Here is a 24,798-nt window from a genome sequence, read left to right on the forward strand (position 1 = left end):
AAAATGGATATAGTAGTACCTTGAAATATATCATGGTAGAGACTAAGCATTCATGGTATTTATGTGGTAAACATATTAGCCATGGCACATGAAAAAAACAACAACAAAAAACACGCTTTTGTACTTTTCTCAAGCACAAGCGTTAATTTAATTTATGCAAATGAATGATTTTATCAGTAAGTAATAAAACAAAATCTAATAAATATTAATAATGATGGAAAAATGTCTTAAATTAACTGCGTTCTATTTAAATGTAAAAACATAATCTTACTTTAATTATTTTTAAACTTTATTATTTACTAAAATTATTTATAGTTTTTTGAAGTACTGTACTTGTGTGGTGAGACGCCATCGACTGTATTCTTTCATCATCTAGTGGTGGCTGCATGTCCTTACAACAACCGGCAACTTGACGCTGTGGTTTACATCCGGGTCGCTGACGTCGGCGTCCTATTGGTTGGTGTAACGGAATAGTCAACATGCTACAATTCATGAAACTAGTTGGACAGCTAAAAGTGAGTGAGATTCGTATTAATACCAAAGTTTTGCGCGTTAACCTATGTTATATTAACGCTTGCTTGTGTTACAGCGTGTACCACGAACAGGATGGGTGTACAGAAATATCAAACAGCCTGAGAGTTTATCTGATCATATGTACAGAATGTCTATGATGGCCTTAACCATACAGGACAAAACTCTCAATAAAGAAAGGTTTGTATGAGGGGTTTTAAAATACAGGATTTTTGGTATATAGGCCATGTCGGCTGTTTACCTTGGAGCGAATGTAAGTTAGATGTCCATGTTTATTTGGGAATGATGGTCGACAGAGGATTTAATCCACAGAAGAAGCCTCTCGACATTTACGTAAGTTAACGTTCGGGGGTGGAAAAACACCGCTTATATCCTCTTCAGGTTCTTGTGTTACTAATACAGCAACAATGTTGTAACGTATTTCTCGTCAGTTTTGATAAAACTGCATATAAACGTATCAAAACACACATCCTCAATGTAAGCGAGCAAAAGTTTGTCTGACAACAGTTGCTAAGGTAGGATTGGTCAGTAGCGATTTTAAGGCGGGGCTTAGAGGCATTCATACTTGTGCAGTTCACTGAGATTGATTCACACTTGACTTGTTCGGTTCATTTGGACTCATTCACACTTGTTCGGTTCATTTGGACTCATTCACATTTCTGAAGTTCATGTAGATGTAATTAGCTTTTTACAACAATGTAAATGGTACAAAATGTATAAATATCTTAACAGTATTAGAAGTTTAATAAAAACATTTATTTATAATAGTGCTGTCAAGCGATTAATCGCATCCAAAAGTTTTTCTTTACATATGTATGTGTACTGTATTATGTATATATACACACACATACAGTATATATTTTGAAAATATTTACATTTATATATTTTATATAATATATAGATATACTTAATATATAAACATAATATATTTGTCTTAAATATATACATGCACGTGTTTGTGTATATATATATATATATATATATATATATATATATATATATATATAACAAGTATTCACAGCATACACATATATATTATGTAAACAAAAATTAATCGTGATTGATCGTTTGACAGCACCAATTTAAAATAAAATCAAGATTATTCTTGAAATGTCTCCACAGATGCATGAAGCTGGCTTTAGTTCATGACTTGGCTGAGTGTATTGTGGGAGATATTGCTCCAGCAGACAATGTTAGCAAAGCAGAGAAGCACAGAAGGGAAAAGGTATGATGGTTTTAAGATCATTTTTACATTTGAAATATTTTGTGTGTGTACACATTAAGCATTGAGAATCTTTCTCTTTAGGAAGCAATGGAGCACATCACAGGCCTGTTAGATGATGGCATACAGAAAGAGATTTACAGCTTGTGGGAGGTGAGTTGATCAAAACTAAACAACTGGACCAAGTTTTGTGTTCCTCTTCTTTTTTTTTTTTTGTTTGGAATGACTGGACTTCATCTTTCAAAGGAGTATGAGACTCAGTCCAGTCCAGAAGCCAAACTGGTGAAGGAGTTGGACCAGCTGGAGATGATAATACAAGCTCATGAGTATGAGGAGTTAGAGGGGAAACCTGGAAGACTGCAGGAGTTCTTCACCTCCACTGAAGGTTTGATCTTTCTCAATCATACACATACACTATATTGCCAAAAGTATTGGGTCACCCCCTTCTAATGAACATGTTTGACTACTTTAAGAAGATTTGTACTGATAGAAATTACTAATGTTAAAGCATATAATTATATTCTAGGGAATTGTGTGCTTCTAATTTTATAGCAACAGTATGGACAGGGCCCTTTTCTATTCTAACATGACAGTGCCTCTGTGTATAAGGCACGGTTCAAAAAGACATGATTGATTCAGTCAGTGTGGAAGAATTTGACTGATCTGCAGAAAGCCAAGTCCGAATCCCAGCTGAACACCTCTGGTGTGACTTTAAATGCCGACCTTGAGCCAAAAACTCATCTGTCCAAACTGTTGCTATAAAATTAGAAGCACACAATTCCCTAGAATATCATTATATGCTTAAACATTAAGATTTGTACTCATGGAAAATACTAAAGTAGTCAAACATGTTCATTAGAAGGGGGTGACCCAATACTTTTGGCAATATAGTGTATCTAACTTCTACCAGCTCAGTAATTCTAAGAAGAGATCCACCAATCAGAAAAATCACTGTTACCATGGAAAAAGTAAATTGTTTCAAAAGTGCTCAACAGTGGCCGTTCACTCCCATAAAGAAATGCGAACAAATTAATCAAGCCTGTCTCACTACACTCTACACCTACTTAAAGGAACAGTTCACGCAAAAATACATTTGCTGAAAATGTACTCATCCTGAGGCCATCCATGATGTAGATCAGTTAATTTCTTAATCAGAACAGATTTGGAGAAATTTAACCTTTTATCAATTGTTCAACTATATATATATATATATATATATATATCCTCTGCAGTGAATGGGTGCCGTCAGAATGAGAGTCCAAACAGCTGATAAAAACACCACAATAATCCACACAACTCCAGTCCACTCTATATATATTGCATTCTTCAGTGAAAAAAGTAATCGTCTCAATTAGGAGAGAAATATGCACTGATCAGGGAGTGTTTACCTGTCACTGGATTTAAAAGTAAGAGGACAACAGGGGATGGACTTTTTCACTGGAGGAAGCATTACTATAGATTTTGGCCATAAGTAATGGTTTAAAGTTAAAACACGTTAATGATGGATTTGTTTCTTACAAACACCCAGTTTTATTAATGAAATTTTCCTTTAATTATTTGCATATATTTGAAAATGCAATTTTCAGAACTTACAAATAATGATTCAGTTAAATAGCTTTATATTTTGCCTGTAATGACACAGATGTATGTTCTCCTCTGATCACAGGAAGGTTCCATCATCCGGAGGTGTTGGGTCTGGTGAGGAGTTTGAATGAGGAGAGAGCTCGACACATCGCTGCCAAAGGAGATAATGATACAGAGAAGACCACTGACACAAACCCTCACACCCTAGCGACACCATGATCTCAGTTCTTGTCAGGCTATGAAGCTACCTCCACACATCTGTCCACAAGAGTGTTTATTTTGTCCAGATTAGTTGTGTTTTATTCTAATCTTATTTAATTGTTTGACGTTTGTGTCCTGTTTGTTTGAATGCTCTGCAGGATACAATGTTTCCACGGTTGCAATTTTGATAAAAGTTTTTGTAAAGTTCAGAAGTTGTTTTTATTTCCATTTGTATTTTGATCAGCATTTAAATCACTGCCTTCCAGTGACTGTTTCAATAAAAATAATATTTTTTATCAATTGAAACTTGATTTTACTTTGTTGAATGCATGAAAACGGAATGGAAATGTAAACAACTCATTGTAAATGCAATAATTATAACAACTTTCAAAATACGTTTGTACTGTATACACATTAGGTTCTGTGAAATTTTGAGATAAAACCGTTACAACAATGCTAGTTTTCCAAGTGGAAAGCATTAAGCAGAAGCTACAAAAAAGATTTTATAAACAACTCAAAGGTCAAAACTGAGAAGCATCTATCTTGCAAACATTTGTGCAAAGACTTTGCCACACTTTACCCTTTTACTGACAAAGGAACATTAAAATTAATGTTAATTTTATGGTTTCTGATAACGGTTCACTGAACTGATGAGTCGGGACTTTGTGACTTTGCAAAAAAAACTAACAATATTAATGAACGGCAGCTCGACACTGAGTATTAATTTGAAAAAAGATTTCAGCTATAAAATCTTAAAACAACACCTGACTTCATTGTCAATGTTAAATATGTAAAGTTGAAACAAATTTCACACAAATGTATGAAGTAAAGAAAAAAAAACAGGATATAAATGCTATACATTTTTGGTCAGTGACAATTATCATTACCAATACATTACAATTTACATCAGGCATATCAGAGAAGCTAAAAAATTGCATTAAAATGTAAATCCTCATTCTTTTATTTGCATCTGTTATTAACAAACGTGCTCTAGTTAGCAGGAAAAGGAGCATTAATACATTTATGATAGGAAAACAAAGTCTAACATCTATTTTGTTGAACATTCTTTCAAGTAATTCTCTTAGGATTGTATATGCAGCCATTATTTTTGGTCCTGGAAATGTATCATGCTTTGTTACAGTTAAACAATGTTGAGTTAGTATAAATAATAATAAAGTAACGCAGGACTACACCAAAGACAGTATCCTCGGAAAATATACATAGTTTGAAAAGAACTTAAAGAATAAACAGGCTCCACTTGGTTGTTTTCCTTCCTTGCACAGATAATCCACCAACATGCATCTGAAAGGCATGTATTACCGTGTTTTGGGCAGTTTTCACTGTGGTCTCCAAACCAATAGAGGTCATCAGAGTTCCACTGGTAGACCAATAAAACCCTTAGCACTCACTGTTCTCGGTCAGATTATTAGTAGGGGTGTCCTGGGCACTGGCTTGGGCCGCTGAAGACAGGACCTCTTCAAAACTGCCCGCACCTCCTGTTCCTCCAACCTTTGACTGCTCACAACACAAAACTCTCATGACATTGGATAGTATGCTGACATTCAGGATAGTGAAGTTGAAAATTCCTAATGATAAGCTGATCAATCATTAACAGCACTGAACTAAGGGGCAAGCCAAGCTACAGTTTGCTTGTTTGACCACTAATAAGGTCACTGTATGTCAGGCTTACCTTCATGTTTGAAACTGTGCTTTCGACTTTCTCCTCAAAGGACTTGAAACTAGGCGAGTTCCTGTAAAATAAAAACAGTTTAGTTTTATTTACCTAATCTAGACAAGTAAACCTCAACTGGTTCGGTCAACTGCAGTCCTAATATTCTCTCCAGGTTGTTTTAGTGTAATGAAAGTGCATGCAAGGATTACCATTATTTACAGTTATTTAAATGCAACAAAACCACTGTTTATACATCTGACACACCAAGTGCCTGTTTCATAAAACAAGTTTACCAAATATGCCAGGCTTATTTCAGTTAGTCTTACTTATTGTCAGTTGATTTGGCTCAAAACAGGCCCCAACACTCAACCTGTAGTGTACTATTTTATACATGCATATGTGCTATATAATGTCACATGCATTATGATGTTGTTTGTCTATCCTTAGATGTTTTAAAAAGTTTTTTTTTAAATGCAATAATTTAACAAACATGCAAAGCGAGCTGTCATACACATGTACCTCATTGTAGGCATGCTCATTGAATGCCGTATAGAATAGCTGTCCCATGAAAGCATGGCCAAGCAAGAGAGAGGTTTAATCATTATCATGGACAAACAAATGCATTGCAAATAAGACACATAACATTGCTAATAATTAAAAGGTGTAGTTATATGTAAGTGTAGCCTGCAGCAGTATATTTCACTACACCTACACAACAAAACATTTGGATTAGTAAGATCTTTGATGTTTTTGAAAGAAATCTCTTATGCTCACCAAGACTGCATTTGATCAAGATAGCAAAACTAGTAAAAATTAATAATATTATTATAATTTAAAATAACTGTTTTCTATTTTAATACATTTTAAAATGTATTTCTTTCCTGCGATGCAAAGCTGAATTTTCAGTAGCCGTTACTCCAGTGTCACATGATCCTACAGAAATCATTCTATTTCTAATTTGCTGATTCGGTGCTCAAAAACATTTCATAATTATCCATGTTGACAGATGTGCTAATATTTTTGCGGAGAGAGCATCTTTTTTTTTTTTTTTTTACTTGAAATAGAAATTGTAACTAAAGTCTTTACAGTCACTTTTGATGCAATGCATCTTTGTGAAATAAAACTACTAACTTCTTTCTAAACAAAACCTGACCCCAAATTTAGAATGGTACTGTACAAGCTGGTGACTTTCCAATGGACAATACAGTACAGAACTGTGATCATTTTGCACTTCCTGTTTTCTATGGATAGTAAGAACTAAACCGCATACCTGATAAAAAAAAAAAAAAGGAAAAAAAAACGGCTATTCAAAGCAGGTGGGATAAAGAAGTTTATTTCTCTCATAAACTATATATCAAAACAAGAGTATTACGTGCATTATTTGACAACCCATAAATAGTTCAAATTAAAAACAACACATGCTGAAACCAGTTATCTATTAAACAGATGCATGCAGTCAATGTGGGAGACAGAGAAATGATTGTGACTTTGGCTCAACATGGATTTGCTGATAAAAAAACAAAACAAAACAAAAATAAGACCTGCTTATAATGCTACAGCACAGTCTGAGACATTGATTGAACCATTTCAGATCTCATATTATCTAATGAATTTATGGCGCTACACAGTTTTATTTTCTCAGAATCAATGTAAGACTGAAACTCATTGCAATTGTATTGAAATATTCATATTAGCTGCTCAGATACTTGAACACCCTTTCACACCCATATTGATTATTTATGGAAACACTGTGTCCGAGTAAGTCAGATTTAGTTTCAGCACCGTCACTCTTCTCATGCATCATGCAGATGCTAAAAGCTATTGCTAGCAGCTATTGCTAATCTCTAAGATCTATAAACACAATATCTTACCCAAGAGAATATGACCTTTGGTGTGCATCAGAGACAGAGAAAGAATATTATACATAATTTTTTGCTGACACATTATAGGCCATACAACAAAATTCTGGTCATATGAGCCTCAAAACATATTTGAAGACATATAAAATTCATGCAGTTATCAAGTTAAGAACAACTATATCGGTAGAACTTTCACTCGCATAAAGCCATAACAATAAATCTGAATTATTTCAAACCATGCAACTGGTTTTTAAATGATTTTTTAAAAACATAAATTATTGTAGAATTGTAATACAGTGGTCACAAAAGTTGTTTGGACACTTAAATAGATATGGGAAAAATATTAAACCAAATGATGCCTGACCTTTTTAGACCTAACTTTTATCCAAGTGGTGTCAAGTTTATTTTTTAGTAGATGTCTGAATTGAATTTCCCTCAAGTTTACACTACAAACACTTGCTGTCTTCATTTTAAACAATTGTTCTGTCACATGAAACCTTGTGAAATGAGCTTTAAAAGTATGCATCTAATGCAATGGCATTTACACATTTTTAAGTGTGACTTACTTAGAGTAAGTGTCTTTACTTTTTAGGGCCACTGTATACTGGCAGTTAAAGTTGCTACTAAACTTTAACCATTTCCAATAATTGTCAATTTAGGCCTGATGCAACAGGCTGAACACGCCACTCAGCACACACAGAGAAACTGTGCAGAAGTTATAAGAATATTTATCAACATTTATAAAAAAAAAAAAAAGTGAATTTTGACTTTTTGAAGTATTGATGAACTCCTGAAAAGCAAAAATAATTATTTTCCATATTAACTCCATATACAGTATGGATTTTAATCATGCAGTATACTGCTATAGCTATGTGTCACGACACACTCTGGAGAGGGGAAATGCGGAGTTGAGGAACTTCTTTCAAACTGAAACTTTAATATAACAAACTCAGGAATCGCTGGAGACATTGAAATCACACTGAATGACGATACCACATGAAGACGATCAGACCGGACACAGACACAGGGAAACGCAGGGCTTATAAAGGGCAGACTCAACTAGATAATAAACAACACAGGGCTGGGAACTAATTAACTAATGAGAACATGAAACGAGGACAGGGATGGGGAGAACAAATATGGGCATAAGGAAACAGGACAGGAGACTCGGGAGGCCATGGCTGATTTGGGAGCTTGGGCGGCCATGGCGGAGCAGGGAGCTTGGGCGCTCGGGCAGCGCAGACTCTTGGGCTGAACGGGACCAGCGGAGACGTAGGAGAGCTGGACGGCACCAGCGGAGACGGCACTGGAGGGCACTTGCCAGGAGCAGGCACTGGTTTGGAGAGAGCATCATCCGGAGGGCTTGCCACACTCTCTGCCGGAGGGCTTCCCACACTCTTTGCCGAAGGGCTTGCCACACTCTCTGCCGGCGTTAACTTCTCCACGGACGGCGGGCTTGGGAAAGTCGCAGACGGTGGCATGAATTTCCCCGTGGACGGCGGGCTTGGGAGAGCCGCAGACGGCGGTGTGAATTTCCCGTGGACGGCGGGTTTAGGTGTGCCGCGAATGGCGGCGGGCTTGGGAGAGCCACAGACGACGGCGGGCTGGTTCTGGCTCGGGCCCGGACGCTTCCCAGACACAGGTAGATCCCTTCTTTCCAACTCAGTCCGGTGGTGTCTGGGAGGTCCACGGGACGGTGGCAGTTGGCCCCGAGCCAGAACAGCTTGTTAAGCGTGGCATTATCCCACATCGTCACCGCGGCGATATTCTGCATACACATAAAAGGGGCGATCTTGACAAGCTAGGGCGGTGAAGCGGGAGGCGGCGTCCATGCCGCGGGAAAAAACAGGAACAACCAAAAAACTCTTAAAACAAAAACAAAAACGGCAACATGGGACACCTCTTACTTTGTCTGGGTCCGGTCTTCTGTCACGACACACTCTGGAGAGGGGAAACGCGGAGGCGAGGAACTTCTTTCAAACTGAAACTTTGACATGACATAAACTCAGGAATCGCTGGAGACATTGAATTCACACTGAATGACAATACCACATGAAGACGATCAGACCGGACACAGACACAGGGAAACGCAGGGCTTATAAAGGGCAGACTCAACTAGATAATTAACACAGGGCTGGGAACTAATTAACTAATGAGAACATGAAACGAGGACAGGGAGACCAAATATGGGCATAAGGAAACACGGGGAGCATGTGGAAACACAAGACACAGGGAAACAAAGTCTGACACTATGAGCCAATAAGCATGCAAGGCTAAACATTGTTTTCTGGAAGTTCACTGCAAACGTGAGGTAGAAAACCCCCAAGCACATGCAGAGAGATGGTGTCACACACTGGCAACCAAACACACATACCTCCTAGGATACAGTATCTGAAGGCCAAACATGCTGAAGTAAAATAAGGTAATGAGGTGGTGGATCTACAGAAATGTCCAATTATAGTAAAATCAACACTATATTGTTAAAGCAAATGCAGGAGCAAGTGGCAAATTAGAACTGGGCATCATGCAATGATTCTGATAATTTGATCATGAGTAATAATATATTATTATTATACATTTATATTCGAAAAATAGAAAAAATAGTGGAAAAATCTAAAATACACTACACATATTTTAACAACAATCTTTAGCAATTTTGCTTTTCAAAATCATGTATTTTCATTTATTTATTTATATTTATATATTTCTAATGGGGAAAAAGGAGGGGAAAAAAATGTGTGTGCAGTGTTTAGGACTTATACCATCTGTATAATAAGTATAACCATTATTAATTATAACAAACTGTCAACCGTCAATCCTTTACCACCCTGCTGTAGATGTGGACACTTCTCTCTTACTATTCTTCTAAAATGAATGCATCTATTGTCAAAGAGTGTCTCAACCATCCAGGAGCCAGTGAAGAGGAGCTGGTAAATTCTTCATGCCATCACAAGCTCTTATTTTTATGCCAGCTGGACCTGCCCCCAATCTGGCCCACTGAAAGCTGCTTAAATGAGGCTTACGTAACACAAACATGCCACTCAAACAGACTGGCCAAAGTAAATGCCTCAAGACTACTGCCATTTCACTGTGCAACAATCACAGTGTGTACTATGCATTTGTGGGAGATTCCTGCAGAAGAGAAACAGGAAATGATAGATAGCAGAAAGAGGCAGAGGGGGAAGTGACATTGTACCTCATATCGCCAAACTTCCTGGTGATGACATTGCCCAGGTTACTGAAGGCCGCTGAGGTCCGGTGTCCTGCCGTGGTCAGGGTCTCAGACGTCTTTTTGTATCTGGCAGAACAGTACAAAACCAGATACTCTTACTCAGATATTCCAATCATAGGTGTCATTGATAAAATATTTCTCATAAATATAACATTTGCACACATTTATTATTATTTTTTTTAATTTACGGTTTAAAACATATTCCATAGCAGAAATTACCTCATATATGGTTTGGCTAAATTTACAAACCCCTGGGGGTCCACAAGGGTACTACAGGGGGTTCCTGAGTTGATTGAAAGCTAATAATTAAACCAAATGTAAAATTAAATATACAATTAATCGAAATAAAACCGAAAAGCCAATACAGCTTAGTGTGATTATCAAATCAAAGGCTACGATTGTGCGATGTGCACATTTGCATAATTTTTGTGGGTAAAAGTTTACAGTGTTTCACCAGTACTCTGCCAAATTAAAAGCTATAGCATATGAAAATATGAAAGCGAAGAATTTGATACATAAATATGAGTACTGTTACTTGCAGTGTAAAATAACATTTGCATAAATTAATGATATAATTTATTTTAATTTAATTATAGCATTTTTTTATTTTACAGGACAACTGTAATTTAAAACAGTAATATATTTATGTAATTCATTATATATTTTTTTGTATATTTAAATTTTTATAAGATGTAAAGCAATATAATACCAACACCACCAAAAAAACATATATACGGGCAGCACTATATATAAACAATTTGATAATAAAAACATTTGATACTAAACAATGTACTAAAAAAGATTACATTTTTTATTTTAATTGCATGTCGTGACCATTAACCAATCTCAGAGATCTATGAAAATTAAAATGTGTCATTATTATTATTTTTAAACATTAACTTCAAATATTAAAATCTCGAAGAGTTCTTCAAGAACATATTTTCTAAGGATTTCGACTTATAAAAATGTTTGGGAACCCCTGGTGTAACTCTTTAGTGGATCTTAGAATACATTAAACATAAGATTTAAATATTAGACATGCCAGTTCCCAAAGGAGAACAAACTTAGAACATGTACAGGCAAAGAACAAAAAGGTGCCTTTTCTGAATTGTAGACAGGAAGAACTTCACTTCAGTTTTTTCTGCGATCACGTACAAAACAGGAAGAAATTCTGCTTTAATCCAGAGAATACAATAAGACAGTCTACAAAGGGAACACTGGAGCCACAATGCTATTGATACTCTACAGAAATAACAATCAGACATTTAGATAAATATATATGCTTAAATATAGGTTTGTATTGTATAAAAATTATTTCCTACTCTTTGTTTTTTCCTAAATGTAATTAGGTCTGTTGGATGAAAGTCCCATCACATTTTAAACAGCAAGTCAACTGAAGTCACTTTTTGAACCCAAGAGCTCTACATTCCTCAGAACAAAACTCCCACATTTACTACCATTTTACACACACAGTATCCAAACCTGGCACATTCTGATCAGTCGAAAGTCTACAAACAACATTGGTGTGTTCCTCACACAAAGAAATAGAAAACCTGGAATATACTGTAGTCTGAGATTTTCTGAAATGCAGCATGAGCATAGTGTGAAACATCTTTTATGATAGAAAGTCTTAAAGGTTTGAACTGACATGATGATGAGTAAATCATGACAGAGTGTTCATTTTTGAGTGAACTGGTTCTTTAAATTGTATCATGCTAAAAGTCACATTTCACAGCCCAATTACAGTACGTGAGGTGAATCACATTGTCAAATTACATGCTTTGTATAACAGCACATCTAGACTGACCCGAGACCAGTCTAAGAGATGGAAATCTAGTCCTTTGATGGGAGTATGTGTAGAGACACTCAGGCTAATGCAGAAATCATCCATATCGGTCAGCAGACGCCATCTGATCGCTTTGTCCCTCTCAGCCCACAACCTCCTCACCATGGCAACGGCGACATGAGAAGGACTATTCATCTGAGATGCTAGTTACCATGTCACTGTAGTAACCGAATAACCAGGTGAACATGGGATATAAACAAAGTCAGACAGACTTATTACAGATTTAACTTTCAAAAAATGAAATCAGTTCACCTCAGGTACTGTAACAAGAATGACAACCAACTAAGAACCATTTTACATTGGTGTAATAAAAAATCATATTACCCCGGGGTTTGAAAATACCAAATACTCTTTCATAAAACAATAAGAAGAAAACAATAAAAAGGCATAAATCGTCGACTTAAAGGAACAATTCACCCAAAAATGAGGATGACGTCTATATTTACTTGTCAATAAAGTCATTTCAAAACCTGTTTTCTGTTATTTATCCAACAAAAAAGTAACATTTAACATGGTGCTTCTTACAGCCAACTTGACAAGCTCAAGCATTTGCTAATTTGGTACAGCAGAATTACCACATTTTCTTCTTTTGATTAATTGTTCCTTCTTGTATTATTGCAATTTGTAAATTGCTTTTGGTAAAAGCATCTGCTAGATGAATAAATTCACATAATCATTGCTTATAAATGGATTCTGTTTATCAAGCTTGTAATCTGTGTATTCGTCTGTGTTATTCCTGAGGGTAGTGATAGTAAACATGCACAACAACTTTATTATGAGACTTCATGTGTCATAAAGAGACATGATATAAAGTAAGTCTTTACTTGCCTTTCATTGACAATAATAGCTCATTTGTCTGTTCAGTGTGTGCATGTAAAGAGAAAGAGAGATGTGCAGCAAACCTTGTTGCAATGACGTTATTATTGTGCAAATGGGTTGTGTGTCTCAGAAAGTTATTGTCAAAGTCACCCAGACAAGGTTGAATGTGAACTGAGGCAGATATGGATCACACTGTGATGGCAATAACCTAAATACACATCGACAGAAGGAAACACCGCTGTGTCAACATGTTCATTCAGATTGCAATTCATTCTCAAGAAGGAAGCTGGCTAACAACAGGTCAATGTAAATATTGTTCTTTTTGATGCAAAGTACTGGATTTTAATAAGAAAACAATATTGCATGATATATATATATATATATATATATATATATATATATATATATATATATTGTTAAATCACTATTGTTCATACTCTTTGTGCTACAGACAAGGACACGTGTCAACTCAGTGTTATTTTAGTATCACAATATTTATATGATATTATACTTTTTTATTAAAATTTTAGAATTAGCTTTTGTTTTTATATTTTCAGTTTTCATTTGAATTATTAGTAAGTTTGTTATGTGCTTTATACTTTTTATTAGAATTTTTTAAATTAAACTATCTAGGTTTTTTTTTTTTTCAATTTTAGTTCACTTTTAGTTTTTATTTATTTACAGTTAGTAATTTTAGTTGCAACATTTCTAATTTTTGCTTTACGTTTTCTGTCTAATATTTGTAATTTATTTCAGTTTCATTTTAATTAACAAAAATGTTTTTGTTTACATTAACTCAACTGCACAAATATATACATTCAGAAATATATAAAAAATTATTTGGCTGCATCTGAAATAAACTACTTGTTAAGCAAAAAGTGTACCACTAAACTAACCACACATATAGAACTACTACATTGTTAAAAAAGTGTTTTTTTCCCCCACCCTTTAGGTCATGTCTTTTCTCCAAGTGAGCAAGGACCACCACTGTTGTCTTTTCCAAAAAGGCACAATAAGCCACACTGTAAAAAACAATTACGGTAAAAAAACGGCAGCTGTAGTTGCCAGAATTTTACTGTAAAAATACCGTAGCAGCGCTTTAGGTTTTAACTTAAATTTACAGTTAGATACCGTAATTTCATTAATTTATATAATGTTAATATACCACCTATTGAAGTACTGAAATCTGTTTTGTACCTTAAATATTAACATATATAGAAGGTGCACAATGTCATTGACACAAACACTAAACACCATCATGGCAACACACATGAAACTGAAATAATGCAATAAACAATTATTTAACAACATTAGGTGTAACATACAATAAGAAACAACTAAGAAGAAACATAGTTATTTCAACAACAACAACAACAAAAAAAAACCCCATCAAATTTGAAATGTAACGCAGGGAATTCTGGAAATGTCAATTTACGGTTATTCACTGTACACTATCTGTTCTTTTTCACTTCCAAAAACGGTATACTTCTGTAAAATGACAAGGCCAATACTGTATTTAGTAGGGGAACTTACCGTTAACCTTTTAACAGGTTTTTACTGTAGCATTTTTACAGTCTTTTACCGTTAAATTCACGGTCATTTTTTACAGTGCAGAATGAAATATGACATAAATCACGAGGTTTAGCAAAGGCTACTTACGCTGTGCTGGTCTGCATGTCGTACCAGCTCTTGGAGAAGTTCTGTCGCAGCTCATTCAGGGGTGTGATCCCTAGTTTCTGCTTCAGCTCCAAGTGACGCTTTTCTTTGGAGGCCAGGACTTGTTTCAAAGTAGTGATTTCTTCTTCTAACTGACAGAAGGAAAATAAGTCAAGGTTGGGGGGGGTGAAGCTTAACAACAGATAATTCAGTTCTGATATGAAGAGTCCACTCTTATTTCTGTCTCATATGCAAACGGTTTTACATTTAACATCGGCCTTACATGGCTCAGTGGACCATGGGATAAAGTAGCCCAAGAAAAAACGGGAAAGCTTTGGTCATATGATTTTCAATCATGGGTGTATATTCTGGATGAGATAATGCAAACCATTTGTGTGGCAACAGCACAGTATATTTCAGGAAATACAGTACAGTAAACTGGACCGTATTTCAATACTAATTGCTTTAATATGACTGAAATCACCTTACTATATTTTTACACTAATAAATGTAATTTTTAACTCTCATAACAGATAGAAATACTATAGCTTCTTAAGTGAACAGTGGCACATTTGTCTCTCAAAAATGAGTCACAACATGCAAAGAAGGAAAATGCAGAGAGATCTGCAGGATTTACATAACATGCGCTTTTTCTGCTTGAGCTTGCTTTGTAGCCTTCGGGTTCACAGACGAACAAAGTTTCTAAGGATCAACCTGCCCATTTTCCTGATCTAGCACTAAAACACTGGAGAAAATACCTTAATCAGTTCATTCTCCATTTCCTCTCGTTCCTCTTCTGTGACAGTGTTGTTGAGATCCACCTCTGACACCATATCCTCGTCCACTTCCTTTAGAGGCTCTTTGTCCAATAAACCTGGAAATAAATGTAAAAGTTATTGTTAACATGTCTCAATCAAATGGACAAATCTTTGAGCACACATTCTTGCGCAGATTTGATTTTACAGAAATAACTTGTGTTAGGTCAATCCACCATTGCTAATAGAATGATACAACCTTAGAACCATTTAGCCCAAGAGTTTCCAAAAGAGTTCCAAACACTTATTAAAACACAGCATAAGGGTATAATTTATATACATAAAGGAATAGTTTACCCCAAAATAATTGTATTTATTTATATATTCAGAAACCATTCCAATATACTGATTTGGTGCTCAAGAAACATTTATTTTTATAATCAACACTGAAAATAGTTATAACAGCTATTTTTAGGAAAACCAAATCATGTTTGCACTGTACAGAAACGACCCTTCAATCAGTCTGAAAAGCCTTTAAACACATTTAACCATCACCTTAACTGTGTAATTATCCTGCCTCACCTCAGAATGAATGTGTATTTTCAGTTATAATGAAAGGTTGTACAAAAAAGACTGAAAACACCTTGAAATTTGCACTAGAACACAGAGATTGATGACGTATAACAGAGCTTTACATGTTTTCTTTAAGATCACATTACTGTTCAAAAAATTGGTCAACTGACTTACAAACATGATGGCATTTTTTACAAGCATTATGGCAGCATGTTTTGAGGCAACATATGATTTCAGTCTAAGCACCTCGTAATAGACACGCAGAGGCTAGAGACCAAAACATCAGTATTCTCTTACACATTTGAGGATTTAACCGTAAAGAGTAGAGGACATGAATGTAGAAATGTGGTTTAATTACCACACCTATCACTGTAACCTCAACCCAGTTCCCCCAAATCCCAGTTTCAACTGCAGAATCACCCACTCAGTACATCATGTTTTAGTTTCATTTCATTGCAATACTTGCCTGACATGACTTACATAAATCAGTATTTAAGAGTGTTCATCCAAGAGTGAAATTATATTGAAATGATATACTGTGCGTAATGTGAATGCACAAAACACCTCAGAGCCCTTTAGAATTGGACTCAAATGTCAAAACACCCTGTTACTTTTATAATTAATTTACTCAGAAACTCAGTGTGCTTCAGAAACATTATGCTGAGGTCAAAAACACTCATGATTAAAGTGAAAGAAAAACTTAATCCTACAATAGCTAGAAAATGAAAGCTCATATGATGAAGCACTAATGCAATTGATATGGCTCCAGTAATGTGAGTAAATGTTAAGGTTGTTTTTGTCCAAAGGAAAACAAGAGTCACATCTCAGAGATCTGGTCAGTCATTACATGAGAAACTGATTAGAGTACTGTGGCATGAAACGCGTGATACACTTTTAGTGGCTAATGCAATCAGCAGGTAGAAGAGCAGAGCTGGACGGTCTAAGCAAAGGAAAGCACTCAGGAATGAGATCTCAGATTCATCATTTACACCACACACAACAGCTATACAGAAGATCATATCTATCTGTTTACAACTAAAGCAAGATGGTGCACTGGTAGCTTGAGGACATTATAAACATGATAGAATCAGACTATGTATGTTATGCATTTACAGTTTTTTTCATCTATCAACTATATTTGCTATTTGCACATAACCCATTTGGATTTGCAGGTCTTATAAAAACGGTTTCATTTGAAGCAATAAAATAGTGCAAATAAATAAATAAAGGCCTGTAGATTTCACAGTTGTTTAACACAATTCACTATAAAATCATGCATCAATGTTTTATTTAAAAAAAAACAACACTATTTACATCTTATATGGCCCAACAATTACAAATTTAGATTTTCTAAACAAATATTAACATATGTGATTAATTGTGAATTTATTTTTATATTATTATTCGTGAAATAATCTGATTAATTACTCAGCATATCAAAATGTTTTTAACTATTTTTTTTAACTGTTTTATTTTGGTGACAGCCTTACTTTGGACAAACTTTGACTGTTTCGGCTTTGGTCTAGATATTTAAATGTCAATATGATGGAAAAAACTTTCTAACATAGAGCATGAACATGTCCTGTATGGCATTTAAAATATGAAAATAATTAATATGACATATCACAGTCCAGGCATGTCCTCAAAATCTATTTTTCATAGAAAAAAAACCTGATATTAAGACATAGGCACCAACATACATTGACTTTGCTCATGCAAAATTCTGACATTATCTGAGATGCTAGATTACCCTTCTGGGTCTTCAGTTTGTAAGATGTTAACACAGTTTATTCACTTATAACAAGAATTGATTTCTTGATATAGATTAAACATGAAGGTTGGATCTTTGAGCATAACTCAAAAGAAAAATTACTTTATAAAAGCAATTATCTCACACTTCAACAGCCTCGTTGTTCAGGTTGCCTAGCAACTTTCTTGATGTCTTGCATCAAGCTCCCAATTATCCCATGAATCGGGTTCCCTAAATCTATTTAAGGGTCTGCGTCTCGAATAAGAGGAAGTACAGAGGATCATTTTCATGTTAAATATGTAAAATAATACCCTTTCCATTCCATTGCCTATCTACTGTGAAATACTGAGCTAAATCTTTGTTGAAGGTTTATTACTGGAAAAAGAGAGCTGTGTGATAGTAAATTGGTTCATTCAACAACACCAAGATGAAATGCTGAGACATCTAAGATTTAAGCCAAGATCATTTGAAAAGATAATGCTATGGTGCATTTCAGATGGAAAAAAGGGTTAGTTTGAAAACGAATTTAAATAATGACATGGTTTCTAGATGGTTCATTCCTGTTTAACTTATCAGCTTAGACTGACCTTGAATGTAGAGCATTATTTTGAAACTATCTAGTGCTAGGAACCTGGTTGAGCTGGTTAATAAAAGACAACGTGAAGTGGTTTGTCATATAAATTTGTCTTCTTTCATCAAATAACTTTAAAATCATGGAAGGAATCATTCTTTTGAGCTGATTCTTTTTTTAATGAATTGATCAAATCTGTTTAAATGAACTGCTCATTGAAATGAGTATGACTTCCCATCACTAAAATTACAGGAAAATGCAATAAAGAAGTGATAATGAGAAATAAACTCCTCCATATCTTCAAACATTCCCTTTCTGGGTTAGTAGTCTATTTTTGTCATTAATAGGCCAATCAGAGTTGATCTTTCTCATGTTCTTCTGTCTGGGTCAGAGTCCTGTCATGGTGTTCGGTGTGTCATCTGAGTAACTAAGTGTCCCTTCAGGGCAGTGTACTCGACAGTTCAGCTTCTTCAAGCTCACTGGACTATGCATCAATGTCCTCATTTTCCTTCCTGACAAACGCAACAGATTCACAAAGAATCACTTTACTGTCCTCAGAGAAAGATTTCAATGTGAGGAGGAGGAGGACATTCTTCAGATGAACAAAATCACCTATTTCAACTAGTCAGATATCATCAGATGAACAAAACACCTATTTCTTATCACCCACTGATAGAAATTAAGACAAAGGCATTCAAACCCAGACCAGAAATGATTAAGAAAACTAATTAATTAATTATTTGAGATACTATTTTAATCTGTGTAATCTATGTATTGTAAAACAATGCTGTCAATTAATTAAACAAATTAATCACTACTTTATCATAGTTTTTATATAGTTCATGTGTTAATGCATTCAGTTACTTGCTATGGAAATAAAACTAAATAATAAGCCTCTGGCCTATTATTAGGTTCAGCATTTGGTGTAAATAACTTTTACAGTGTACATTTCTGTGGTATTAGTCTCAATGACGCACACACACACACAAAATCCTGTATCCAAACACTCAACTCAATTCAAAATTCTATAAAAACCAGCTAAATAAACATTAAACCAATTGCACAAGTTAGTGTTATATTAATATTATTCATATACTATTACTGTTTATTAATATTTATAGCTTTTATTTTATATATTTATATATATATATATATATATATATATATATATATATATATATATATATATATATATGATTTTCTTTTTCATTAAAATTTTAGGTTAAATGTATTTTCTGTCATTTTTGTTAGTATTTTAATATTTCTATTCAGTTTCCATTCATTTCTTTCAGGTTTAGTGCTAGTAATTTTAGTACTTTAGTACAACTTACAAACAAACACTTTTAGTTTTAGTTAACAATATCAATGCTGGTGTTACCGGGCTAAGTTTGACAGCACTACTAACAAACAAAAAAGTTCTAATAAAGTGTTTTCTGTGCCAAATGGAACAAATCCTGTTTTTTCACTAAATAACTCCATTTCAATAATGCAAGCACAATCTATTTGGAGCCTGAAATAAAGCAGTATAATTTAAGGGCATGGTTTCAGTGAAGCATTGCGTAATTTCTGGCCTTGCCGGAGTAATCTGAGGGATTTCTCCTTAGTGATTATCTGACTGGGTTTAATTCCGTCTGACTTCTGCACAAAGACACGACAGAGTATTTAGTGACTGGCAGGAAATTCCAGATGGTGACCATGCAAAGCATGTAAGGGGTTGCTGTTAAAACTCAGCTAAACTACATTCTTCAAATGAAATTAGATAGTTCTGAGACCTACCTGTATGGAAAGTTTCTCTGTCCTCTGTAGTTCAGCACATTGAATATAAGGAGAACATTACATGATTTGACTCATGAGCTGATCTCAAATTATAAATTGCATTCAAATGTCACAAGAACATGCAATCAGGCAGCATTCAACAGCAAAGAACTGAAATTAGATGTGCTAAATCATGTTGTCTCATTCAGGGAACTTCAACATGGCATGCATTTAAAGCACAACAAAGGGTGTGTCAATCAAATAATGTCACGATTCTAGGGTTTTGAATGGGCTAAAATCTTTGACATGGCTGTCTACTTTCATCTAAAAGCACTTATGTCAAAGAGCTACACACAACTCAGCACCCATCAGCTCAGAAAACAGAGAAGAGAGGTGGAAATGGAGTGATCTACATGGCTACAGAGGATGGGTTTGTCAAATTGTCACATTCACTTTCATTACATTACACAGCAAGCTCTTACCCCAGTCTACTATTGCTTCAGGAGTTAGTACGCTAGAGTACAGCTCTGTGAAATACAATTGGCAAAACCACATATTAAAGTAGGATAAGTGCACAAATGCGTAAATATATGCATTGACTTTACAGCTTAGAAATATTGAAATGTATGAATTACTTTAAACTACAACTAGATATTAGAAATATACTATTTTCAGGCTTGTGTACTTCTTTTACAACAATGCACTATATTATACTGTACTCCTATACTAAAGCCTACTATAATGAGTGCAAAAATACATTGACATTTATTCACAAACTCAACTACTTTGCTATAAATCTACTTGCATTTTGTCTAGTCAAATTCTAAAAATATATAAATACAAAATAATTCTAAAATACATCATTATGAATTAAAAATAAATTATTTACATTTGATAACAATACTAGACTATACCATAAATTGCTATTTATTTTAACTTTACTGTACTGTACTACTATAATAACAGCAGAGCTGCACTGACTTCACATCTATTGTTGTAAATGACTCTAATTACTAGATCTTATTAATTTAGTTTTTGTCATTGCCATGATATAATTTACTATACTACAGCTTAACTTTGTTGCTGTTTGTTTCTTTATGTTTACTGTTCTAATATTATTGCATTGGTTATCACTGGCCTTGCTGGTACCGTTGCTGATGATCCTTGCCTAGATCTCAAACAGTATACCAAAGTGTGTTTATTACGCTGACATTGATTGATGATAATTATATGACTTTTCATCGCCCAACCCTGTCATTAGAGCTTGTTACATTGGTGGAGGAACACAATACTCGGTGCCAACAGGATGTCTATACTACTAAAGACCAGCCAATTCACTGGTACTACCACTGGAACATATCTGGTCACAAGATTGCAATTATTTAGCTCTGGACTGTCACGTGGAAATGAAATGGGAAGGTCACGTGGTTGTCCAGACCACTTTAACTAAAGGAACTTGAGAGAGAGAGAGAGAGAGAGAGAGGAGCTGCATCCAATTCCCTCATTTGTTTACGTGTTTTGACACCAGATCCCTGGAAAACTTGATCACAAGTCTGGCTTAAACTCATGCACATCGTTAGGATGAAGCCTAAATTAATTAGCCTACAGAAACATATGACTTTTACATAGCCTAATATTTGTATTAAAAGATTAATATTAGGCTGTTAGCTGTCTTGTTATCTGTTCTAATCTATCATATCTATTTTTCTAGTATGCACAAATAAAACCAGTATAACATAACGTGTCTCTTCGGTGAATGACTAACACGTTACTCAAGTTATTTGAGGATTCACAAGAAAGTGAAAGCATATTTGCAGAAACACATTTACATGCAAGTATATTTACAGAACAATAAGAGATGAAAGTGTTCGGAAAGTAAGCTCACCCTGTTGTCTGGGCTCCATATCAGCGGTAGTGTGCAAATTTAGTTCAGTTTACATGAACAGCACCTCTCAGTTCAGAGAAATATCCCGTCCAACACAACCGCTCCACACACAAACGCGCTGCTCTCAAAGCCCCGCCCATTACCAGGGCACCATCAGCCACAGACCAATGGGAATTGTTCTAATTAGCATATTCTAATTTAATAACGCATGCCAGGGTAAACAACAACAGTTGTAAATTCCTACATAAAAAAACAAAACAAAGATATGTTTAATACGATTAAAGACTACAACGGTTGTCTAATTCCTAAAGCACGTAAACTTTCATCTTTGTGGTAGTTGTAGTCCTTATTTGACAAATTGTTAGCAACTTTTTTTTTTTTTTTTTTAAAGTTTCAAAATCCAAATTTAATGTTGCAGAATAAAAAGATTAAATCAATTTAAGAAATGTAAATCACAGACCTTATTTTACTCAAAAACAGACATCTTCAACCCCAAATCTAGAGGCAACACAACTTGAAAATGCCAATTCCTTCCGGGTTTGAGAGCAACACTTTGCTCTAATCAAAGTAAGTTAGGCCTATAAACAAAACAAAGTTCTTAATAAAATCCAGGTACATTTGCACAGTCTAGTTCTTTTAGTCTTTGTTTACAAAGACACGTGAGTTTAGCGTACCACACCGATGATGTCATGAGTGACAGGTTTACCTGAGAGCAAGTCGGATAAAAAAAATAAAATAATAATAAAATAAAAATAAACAAGTTGCAGTCAACAGCGGCATCTCCTGGTGACACACGGAAAAACAGAATGGCCTGAGAATGCAAGATGCATTTAATATAAAACAATAATTCAACATAAAATATTAAAATAACATGCTCAGTACAACTTGATGCAAGCTATGCCTAGAAGCGTTTACTGAAGTGTAACTAATAATATTTATTGACGGGATTACGGGAGCTTTAAGACAAATATTAAACTTCATTTTTGTAATAATGAAGGTTAAAACTGTAATGAGTCAACAGCACGCCAAGCAAGGTTATACAAACAGAATAGATGGCACAGTTTAATTAAATGGGGTTATCAATGGCCTGCTTCCATCCATGTGCATATGGGAAGTATAAGGCAGATCTGTATCAGAATGTAATCAGGTTATTTGTTTCTTTGTAATTTTTATATGTATGCTTCATGTGCATACCGAGTTCATTAAATATGATTATTTTTTAACTCTTTTGACCACCAGGTGTCAGACTTGTACAAAGCTTGTTTTGTTTTGTTTTGCCATGTTCTCCCATGACGTTTTGCATATGACGCATGTTTATTTGAAAAAGTTAATATTAATTGTTGCATTTATTTGTTAATATTATACATAATTTTAACGAACATAGGCTAAAAAAACTATAATGTTTATCAAACTAAATCACGCCTGGTCAAAACAAAATAATACATTTAGCACATCTTTACAGCAACACAGTCATTAATTTTGGCGAATAAAAAGCATTGTGTTCAAATATGAATCCAGAAAAGTTCCCAAAATATTTGATAACCCCTTTTCATTTGAGTTTGCCTATTGAGATATTCATATTAGGCCGTGACTCGTAAACATAAACGTTTAGGCCTACAAGTATTCATTTAGCTTACAGCATACATATCGAAAATTGGACTGATAAACGTGGAAGCGTCAATAATAAATCAATAATATCTGCAGTACCATGTTTCATGAGTAAGAACTACAACATACAATAGTGAGTCAGGCTTTTATTGTATTAACCTGACAGAGATTGATATTTGTTGTCATTCTTCATTGGCCTGCACTGCCATTAGAGCCTGTTACAGCGGAGACCTCAGTGACTTCAGGAAGCAGCTCTTAGGCCAACAAACCCTAATAAAGTGCTTAGACAAGCAGGAATGTGCATTATCAGAGACTACCAGCAGGGAGGGACAAAGAAGGAAATCATGTGACACACAGGTTGTAATCTCTGCTTGCTGATGTTGTGTCTGACCACACATGGGTCCAGATGGTGATCTTCACTAATGGATAAAAATGATATTCTAATGGAAAATGCTCAAAATTGCACGTCTATGCAGATAAGGATTTAGGCAATACTTGACTTAAAGGGATAGTTCACCTAAAAAATTGAGCATAAACAATATTGGATCCCATTAACATTCATTATATAGCCAAGAAACACTTAAGACATTTTCCAAAACATCTTCTTCTGTTTTCCACAGCCATGCAGGTTTGGATTGACGTAAGGAATTCAGCATAATGACACTATATCAAAATGTGCTTTCATGTATTTCATTGTAAAAGCTAGTAGCCTGCCACTCGGTTGACATTTCTAAACTTAGCTAGTGACAGCTGCACCCAGACCACATAATGAGAGGGACGACAGCTCTGTAGATGAGAAAAAGATGACAACAGTTATTTTACTCCAACGTGTGGTCAGACTTGCATATTTTATCTCGCTGCACATGCAAATCACAACAGTAAGCTTTCATTCAGCAGTGACCACTGTCATTTCCTTGATGTAGATGTAGGTCACACAGTCATCTACTGTATAGCTACAGTACGAATTTGTTAATGGATAAACGTGTAAACTTGTTTTTACTGCATTAGCTAAAACATATTTAGAATTAATCATTGTAGCATGGTAAGATGAACTTTTTAACATTTGCGGTTGATTGAAATCTTATTACTATTTAAAATAACTGTTTCCTATTTGAATATATTTTAGAATGTAATTTATTTCTGTGATGGAAAAGCTGAATTTGTAGCACATTACTTCAGTGTCCTTCAGAAATCATTCTTGATATGCTGATATAGTGCTCAAGAAACATAATTATTATTATTAATGTTGAAAACAGTCAATATGTTTGTGGAAACCATG

General features: G+C 34.8%; 3 protein-coding genes across 7 annotated transcripts in view; 1 reads left to right on the top strand and 2 right to left on the bottom strand.

The window, feature by feature from the left end:
• Positions 1–1,030, bottom strand: part of LOC306843923 (hairy/enhancer-of-split related with YRPW motif protein 2) — a 45,708-nt gene extending 44,678 nt beyond the window's left edge. The window contains exons 1-2 of the mRNA XM_079375654.1: positions 773–1,030; positions 334–450 (exon numbers count right to left, since the gene is read on the bottom strand). The gene's annotated coding sequence lies outside the window, so the exon portion shown is untranslated. The remainder of the gene's footprint in view (positions 1–333; positions 451–772) is intronic.
• Positions 420–4,159, top strand: LOC306843926 (5'-deoxynucleotidase HDDC2-like). The gene is made up of 6 exons (XM_079375663.1): positions 420–515; positions 590–711; positions 1,654–1,756; positions 1,838–1,906; positions 2,000–2,138; positions 3,420–4,159. The coding sequence occupies exons 1-6, from the start codon at positions 480–482 to the stop codon at positions 3,554–3,556; spliced, it is 606 nt and encodes a 201-aa protein (XP_079231789.1). The 5' UTR covers positions 420–479; the 3' UTR covers positions 3,557–4,159.
• On the bottom strand, positions 3,270–22,058 carry LOC306843924 (tumor protein D53-like). Of its 5 annotated transcripts, XR_013781879.1 has the most exons (11): positions 21,912–22,055; positions 20,509–20,553; positions 20,048–20,071; positions 15,381–15,496; positions 14,626–14,774; positions 10,266–10,367; positions 9,444–9,476; positions 7,082–7,859; positions 5,730–5,768; positions 5,229–5,289; positions 4,486–5,053 (listed from the first exon to the last, which is right to left on the bottom strand). XR_013781879.1 is itself a non-coding variant. In XM_079375658.1 (10 exons), the coding sequence occupies exons 1-9, from the start codon at positions 21,928–21,930 to the stop codon at positions 5,278–5,280; spliced, it is 552 nt and encodes a 183-aa protein (XP_079231784.1). In that variant the 5' UTR covers positions 21,931–22,055; the 3' UTR covers positions 3,270–5,053; positions 5,229–5,277. The 5 variants fall into 5 exon arrangements, 4 of the variants coding, with proteins under 4 accessions (XP_079231784.1, XP_079231781.1, XP_079231782.1 ...); XM_079375658.1 differs by lacking the exon at positions 7,082–7,859 and having other exon boundaries at positions 3,270–5,053; positions 9,431–9,476; XM_079375655.1 differs by lacking the exons at positions 7,082–7,859; positions 9,444–9,476 and having other exon boundaries at positions 3,270–5,053.
• Positions 22,059–24,798: the final 2,740 nt, after the last annotated feature.

The sequence above is a fragment of the Barbus barbus genome (genome assembly GCF_936440315.1).
Source record: "Barbus barbus genome assembly, chromosome: 24".
Classification (NCBI taxonomy): Eukaryota; Metazoa; Chordata; class Actinopteri; order Cypriniformes; family Cyprinidae; genus Barbus; species Barbus barbus.